This window comes from Haliaeetus leucocephalus, unplaced genomic scaffold, assembly GCF_000737465.1.
Source record: "Haliaeetus leucocephalus isolate CR32 unplaced genomic scaffold, Haliaeetus_leucocephalus-4.0 Scaffold217, whole genome shotgun sequence".
NCBI classification, from domain to species: Eukaryota; Metazoa; Chordata; class Aves; order Accipitriformes; family Accipitridae; genus Haliaeetus; species Haliaeetus leucocephalus.
In genome coordinates this window covers 8,930,300-8,938,309 of record NW_010972653.1, presented here as the reverse complement: position 1 = coordinate 8,938,309, position 8,010 = coordinate 8,930,300, and the positions used below count along the sequence as shown (strand labels likewise).

General features: G+C 36.6%; 1 protein-coding gene across 3 annotated transcripts in view; it reads right to left on the bottom strand.

Annotated features, from left to right (window-relative positions):
* TSSC1 (tumor suppressing subtransferable candidate 1) overlaps positions 1 to 8,010 on the bottom strand; it is a 97,999-nt gene that overhangs the window by 47,670 nt on the left and 42,319 nt on the right. For all 3 annotated transcript variants that reach the window (XM_010566716.1, XM_010566715.1, XM_010566717.1), the window contains one exon: positions 2,686 to 2,842. In XM_010566716.1, the coding sequence (XP_010565018.1) occupies positions 2,686 to 2,842 (157 nt within the window). The remainder of the gene's footprint in view (positions 1 to 2,685; positions 2,843 to 8,010) is intronic.

Below are 8,010 nucleotides of genomic sequence, written 5' to 3'. Positions count from 1 at the left end.
TTTTTTTGGGGGGGGGGGGGGCATGCATTCTAACTAATCATTTTCAAAATTAACTTTAAAAAATTAAGTGTTTATCAAATCTAAAAATGAATAATTGCAAAAGCTATCATGACTTAAAATTTTTCCACCCTTAACAAGGGTAGCAGTTGTGGTACATTGCTCTGCTGCACTCTGTGGATTAAACAACCTCCTTGAAGTGCATGTGGTCACACTGAACCCCTGGGTTCAGTGTTCAGCCTATGTTTTGTGAGTAAAATGTACAAGAGTATGCTCTAATGGCAAGGCAAATGACAGAGCTAGAATAAGCATTGTCCTTCTTACTGCAAAGGTATTATGCCAGACCACTACTGATCTCAGACTGTGTACACCAGAATGTTGGTCTTACATTGAAGTCTGAAAAGTATTTACACTTTGCATTGAGGAAAATTGCTTTTCTGATTTATGGTTGGTTCTAACAACAATTGTACTGTAAGTGTCTAAAGCAGTTTCACATTTTTCTTAACATCTGAAATGTGTAATAGAAAAGAATATTTAAGTTGCTATTCATAGCCAACACACCACTCAGTGGGACATGGCCTGTTAAATGACACACGTTTGGCACAAAACATTTATTTTACTCATTTATGTGAACTGTTTCCACTATGACTGAGGCAGGAATAGAAAAGCCTGCTCTAGAACAAGATCCTATAACTCAGCTGTGCTTGCCTGAGATGATGTGAGCAGTACTAATTCCAAGTATTCCGTTTATACCTTTTATCTCTCTAACACAGGACATTTTCAAATCTTTGTGCATATATATACACACAAACATAGATGATGGGCATTAAATGGTAGAAGATATTTGTGAGCACTAGTACTGAACAAAGTCAGATGACAGGAGACAGAAAATTGCACATGAACTTGCTACAAGCTATATTAGAGGGAAAAAATTATTTTTGGCATTCACATAAATTCACATCCTGATAGCAAAGCAGTGATGTGCTCCTTATTCCTCCTCTGGTGATCAGGCTACCACACAGAGTTCTGGCATCCCACCATCAGATAGGAACATTATGGAAAATTAAAAGATAAAAAGTACAAATCTTAACGTGAAGATTAAAACAAACAAAAAATAATATTCCCAACTATATTGGAAACTAATTATCAAAAGGTTTCTAACAATAAAAAAAGAATTTTTTAATATAATCAAAGAGTTATAAAGAGAAGTATTCATATGAAAATGAGTAGCAAAGAATTAAGAGATACTACCATGAAGAAATGTAACATTCAGGAAGCTGAGATTTTAGAAAAAAGTAGCCTAGACAACATACTTTTGAATACACTGATATGTCCAATCTTGTCCAAGAACCATCTAATACATATTACCTTCTATTTTTTTTTTTTTAGTTGAAGTTTAATCTACAAGGCTAAAACTAGAAATCAGCGGCTAGAAATAGATGCTTAAAACTTACAGTACAATGTATGACATAATTAAAAATCAACTGAATTAATTATCACTTCAAAAGTCTACTTTTTTTTTTACTAGCTAGCTAACAAATAGAAATTTTTATGCAACTAGGTTTTGAAAAGGAACTGAGACTGATTTTAAGTATTGCTCCCTTTTGATATAATTTAAAATTACTCCTACTAGAATATACTTAAGTATAATGAGATTATGATGGATACCTTACTCAGGAGGTGTCTGAATATAGAAACCAAAGAGGCCCTTTCCACTCTCATGTGTGACACTTACAGCAATATTCGACGTTGATGTTGCATTATCCTTGTTGGGTTTCAGTTCAGAGTTGTCACATTTCATTTACAAAAGTCTGCTGTGTTATTCCACATTTTTTTCTTAAAATTCTCTGATACTTGTGAAAGGGACTGTAGAACTTGGATGATCACCTCCTACTCCATATTCTTTCTGACAGACAGACATTCCTGGGACTACAGCAGACCATAGTCTTACGGTTTCAACTTTTCCTGCCAGTGGAAGATGGTCAGGTGGTTCCCAAAATTATTTCAAACAACATTGTAGTTGGTAAAATACGGACTGAGTGTATTAACATTCCTTTGCCCTACATCTGTTCAGGAAGGAGTGGGAACATGTCGTATACACACCCATAAAACAAAGAACTTGCAAATACACAATGGACAAATTTAATTTTCTTTTAAATAACAGAAAAGAAAGGGAAACAAACCTCTGTAATACCCTCTGCAGTACTACAGCTCTCCTTGTCTTTTCTCAGGCAACAGAAAAGAGTAGTTAAACAGGCACCATATAATATAATGAATTCTTATCCTTAACAAACAATAAATTACCTGCACTTACACCAAATCAGTTGAGTGAAGACTGAAAAACAAAGACTGAAGTGCAACATCAAATTTATATTCCGTAAAAAGATTGACATGCTAAGTATTATACCTTTGTGCAACAAAGGTTTTAGATGGGGGCAGGTGGGGAGAAACACATTAAAACAGTACACAGGCTGTTACTCCATATGTGTTTGCAGGACTATAATAAATGTTTTTAATCTATGAAACATCTGGGACTAAAAATCCAATTTGTACCTTTTTTTTTTAAAAAAAGCTGCAATAGTTTTAAAGTGTATAGCATAGCTTCTACAATATAAATCTGCACAAAACTAACAGCACAGGTCTATCCTTTAGGCTTTTTCTAGGAGTATAAAATATGCAGAATCCTACCAGGCCATATTGCCATGGGCTGTGTTGTCAAGGTGACAGAGTAGCTCCAGGGTTTGAGTGTTGCTTGATGAATCATCAGGGGATTCATGACTGCCTGATTCCAATTCCTTCGGCATCCTCCAAACAGCAGCACATGTCATGACTTTACTGTCTGAAGCTAAGCAACAGAGAATAATGTCAACAGATCACTGTATGGGAGACATATTTTGTATACAGTGCATCAACATTTACACAAATCTATAAGCAATGCACATCTGCTGTTTAAAATATTTAAAAATATTATACAAAGATGAACTCAAAGAATGCAGAATGTGGATACAGACACAGACCTCAAGTCAGCAGTCAGGTTGCTGCAAAACTCACAATTAGCACACATTTAATGCGTTTCTCTGTGTATAAAGGCAAAATTCAGTGCTTGTGAAAACACAACTCTTTTGGAGGCAAGTCTTCCAAGCTTCGTTCCCCACATTGATGTTAATGAAAATGACCCACAAGCTACATTGCTCAATTCCTTAACAATAAGGATTTAGACATCATTTTAACATTTTCCTTTCAAGGGTTATCTTCAGTTGAATCTATGGCATTGCCACATCCTTTACTACCAATAACTGTTTATTGCAAAATTAAGTTTTCCATGTAAGTACACTCCTCTCATTCTAGCAAATAAAAACAAGCTTCTGAAAGACAAGCTGAACTTACACGCATATAGCAAGATATTACAACGTATGATGAACAAGCCAACTGTAGATTGAGGAGAAAATACCATATGGTCTATGCACATATGGCATTGCCCATCACCCAATATAGCAATTTGTAACAGTGCAGAATGGGAGGAGACCAGAGCAGCACTGCATATGTTCATGTTGTTCCAGCCGCTGGTCCAGGGTTCACAGAAGATGAATAGGTCAGTATTATCCACTGCAGCAGGAACAAAGAAACGAGCCACAGCTGTGTTAAGCAAAAGCAGGGGAGTGACTACCTGCTGGAGGATGTGTTAAACGAGAAGTCCAGAAGATAAGCAGCAACGAACGACACGTTTTCTGTTCTGAGGTCATTTCGCATGCCTCTTTCTCACAGTTCTGTCTCCAAGTACATTTTAGCTGATTTTACTGCAAAGTGCCTGATTACAGAGCCATGAGCAGACGTGACCAACTTACATCAGTGGAAAGGAAAACAGGAACAATTGTAATGAGAGTGTTTTCAAGAGGAAGGACAGTAACTCTGAAAAAGGCCTTCTTAAATTACATTAACGGGGGGGAAAAGTCTCTATTATAAAAGGTTGCCAATCTGGATATTCTATATGCAAAAAGAGGCACCCAAACAACAGAGAATAGGACAAAAATCAATTGATATGTAGTGATACATAGTAAATAAGCCCCAAATGTAAGAATGCAAACGTCTTTAAAAAGTAGCCATATGAAATAAAAACCATAGGAAGTTAGGTCAAACCAATAAGAGAAAAAGGCCATTTCTGTGAGAGGAAAACAGGGGAAGGAGAAGGACTTTAAATTCAAACACAGAATTCAAAACGCAGAAGCACTGGGTATTTGATAGATCATACTAAATATAAAATATATGTATGATGCACATAACTGCTCACAATAATTTGGCATATACAAGTTGAACACAGTATCAGGAGACCATAAATCTAAAGATGATGGATAATCCCTTATTTATTAACATTTAATTGAAATTCTACTAATTGTAGTGCATGCTAACTAAACAGCTACTTCCAAATCATTTGAGGCAAATCCTTTACTCTAAATCCATGTGCCACTGAACGAAGAGGAGGAAGCAGCAGCAGATGGCTACCTTTCTTTAGCAAAGGGCAGCAAATCAACGCACAGCATGCATTGCATGCCATACAAATAATAACGCAAACTGAGAGTGCGATATAGTTCAAGAAGGTGAGATTCATTGAATTTTTCGCCTTGATACTCAATATGTGACAGAACAGTAAAGAACACCACAGAGAAGTTTCTGGTAGATTATAATTACTGAAAGGTCTGTACCATGCATATAAAGCATTAGCTTTTCCACTATCATCAAGACCTATACAGACAACCACAAAAGCAAATCATGGAAAACAAACTACACGTTTCTCAAGCCATCTCTCCTCTCAGCACAGCACCACAAGTCTTAAGACAGCCTTGAAATGTCATTTTAACTTCTTAAAACCAGAACATTTTTAATTTCTGATCGTGTGTTCCTATGAAAAACTTTTTAAAAAAAGGTTTAGTTTCTTGCCCAATCAGATTTCCAGATTGAAAACCCTAAAACAACTAAACAAGCGCTGGCTGAAGACTGAGGGAAGCTGAAGGGGGGGGGGGGGGGGGGAAATAGATATAGATATAAAAATCCCTCTGAAACATGATGTGACCCCAGCTCCTATAACACTTCGGTGTTTTGAAAATTGCCAAAAGCCACCAATGAAATGAATCTGCTTAAATTTTTAATGCGTGCAGCAATTCTACGTAGATTTTATATTTGTTTTCAAGTTATTTCTACAGATGCTGCTAAGGAGCAAGACTGAAATGTACCTTGATACTCCAGGCAGAAGAGATTTGCTTGAGTAGTGAAAACAAGTTTATCAGATTTCCACATTTTGCAGACTTATCTATGCCATTCTTTGGAGCCCAGCATATAGTGTCCTCTCTGGAAAGCTGTTCAAGCTGCTCTGATGATATGAGGTGTATCAGATGCCATTTGCTCTTCCAGAACGCAAGAGAAACTTATCTTTTTGAAATATAATTTGACCACAGTAGATTTCTGTATTAATGGCTGTTATTATGTAGTATATTAGGCAATTATTTTTAATATTAATTTTTATCATTAAAAAAACCTGCTCCAAGTCTTGTATTTTAAAGATACAAGCGAATATATAATTCTAAAACTAAGGATACCTATCAAACTTACTAGGGATCCCAGCAGCACAGTAGTCATTCATTCTTTTTCAAATAGTAGAATTAGTTGTTATTTTCTTCTGGCTATGTTTACCAAAACAAAAAAATCTATCTATTTTTAATTAACATTAAGAAAGTCTCAGTGAGGTAGCTGTCACTTTTCATGATAAACAGAAAAATTTTACTTCTGTCTCATGACTACATTGATTACATTTTGGTATTTGTTAAAAGTTTCTTCTCACGTTACCATCGTACACATATAAAATAAGCTTATTACCTCCGCTTCCTCTTACAACATAGATATTCCTGTAAACAACTGGTAAAGTAAAAGGGTCTGAAGTACAGGTTGGTGCAGAATTTCACACACAGAATTCTTTGCCATTCCATGCCTGTTTCACTTCATCGGGACTAGTGGAGAAGGATAAAATTCATTGTGTGTCAGAAAGGGACAAAACTAAAAGCCAACAAGCACAGAACTCCTCAACACTCAGCACAGACATCATCCTCTGCTTTCAGCTGGGTTTGAAGATGCTTATGGAAAATGACAGACTGCTTTCCAGCTGTTGAATGACCATCAATCATGAACAACTGTATGTGCATCAAAAAAATCTTCAGGTTCTAATTTTAAACTTTGGATTAATTCTGGAATTAGATACATGGCTGAAATCTGTAGAGCACATACTCGATTAAGAGCACTATTATTTCTTCTTGCACTTTTTATGTACTTATCTACAGTTCTGACACTTTATTAATTCCCAGATGTGTGAAACCAAAATGGAATTGCCACGGTCTCCCACAGAAGTAATTTTAGATACAGCTGGCCTTAAGGAAGGCTTAATTTCCCTTTATATAAGGACCTTTTTAAAAGATACCATTTTCTCCCAGGTAAAAGAGAGGGCAAACACTAGTGCTGAGTGAAAGTCTCACTCTTATGACAGATGAAGTGGAGCTTTTTTGTGGGTCACAATTCCTCTTTATCAAGTAACCACTAGCAATAAACCTACAGGAATCTATAGACACAAGATAACTCTCATTGCACAGAAATCCAAGTCCCACAACAAGCTTCTCATGGCTGTATGACAAGCTCACTAGCAGTATACAGTATTTGTGGCATTACCCATATAGCCTTATTTCCCAAGTGATCATATTAAAATTTAAAAATTCAGTAACTAAGTAATTTCACTACCACCTCTGTAGTTTCATTGCTTACCTATAATACCTGCAGGCAAAGAGAAACTTCAGATTTTCCCTTCTTTTACTATCTTCACATCACCCTACTGCACATATACATATAAATGACAATGTTTTTATCTACCACCTCTCGTATTATTTCTTAAAAATGTTAAGAGACCAATATGAATGTAATATTTAAATGACAATGCCAGTTATTCCGTAAAAGAAAGAAAAACAAAACACACAGCGTCTATTTAAGTCATGCTTCTACGCCTTCCTTAAAGCTATTTACATAGTTGGGAACCACTTGTCCATCCCTATCTCATAATGAAACCAGAATTTTTATTTATGTCACAGCACCAATGCAGAAGAGAATGGATAAGGTTAAGCTAGTTTCTGTTGTAGTCTTATCACTGAGCATATTAAGAAAAATGTAACTGGGTTTAACTAAGCACTATTGAACCTCTCCTGAGAACATGGAAGTTACATTTTCATAGAGAACAAGTGAAAGGTTTGCAGAAGGGAGTCCCACTGTATTCCTAAAGCACTGTTTGCATAAAATGATACAGGAATGAGAAAATGAACTGTTTAATCTTTGTCACATTTGTTCCTCCTCATTCAAGAGAAATCCCTTGTCTAATTCATTGTGCATCTTTGGTATAACTTTTTCTAGGAATAGCTAAAGATGGAGCTAGATATACTGTTCCAACTGCACCAACCCCCTGTGAAGCACTGTTTCCCCAAGTTCATCAATACAATCTCCTGGGCAGAGGATACCATCTGCTAGAGTGACTGTACACAGTTCCATCTACCTGGTTCTGTTGAAATGATCTAGACTTACAAAGCAGCAAACCAAAATTCAAGGAATAAGTAAATAATCCCATATTTTGACAGTACTTAGTTAGGAAGCAACTACATGTGATGCTGGCAGCAATGAGGGTGCAGTAACCAACCACAGGAAACAAACTTTGATGAGTTCAGCCAAAGCCTAAGAGAGATAACCATGGCTACAGAATACGAGGCCATCTTTAGATGCCTACTTTACAAGTCGAGCAAGTGAGAAAACTCTGTGCATGCAGAGCGTGCAATTTGCAAAGGGTCACAACTTGGTCAAATCAATACCAATTTTCACTGCAGCACTCAAAAGGACTTCTCAATGAGGGCTATTTCCATGTCAATTTTCAGCTTTCCACTACCAGCTGTTCCAACACGGGGGGGGGGGGGGGGGGGGGGGGGGCGGAAAGCGGGG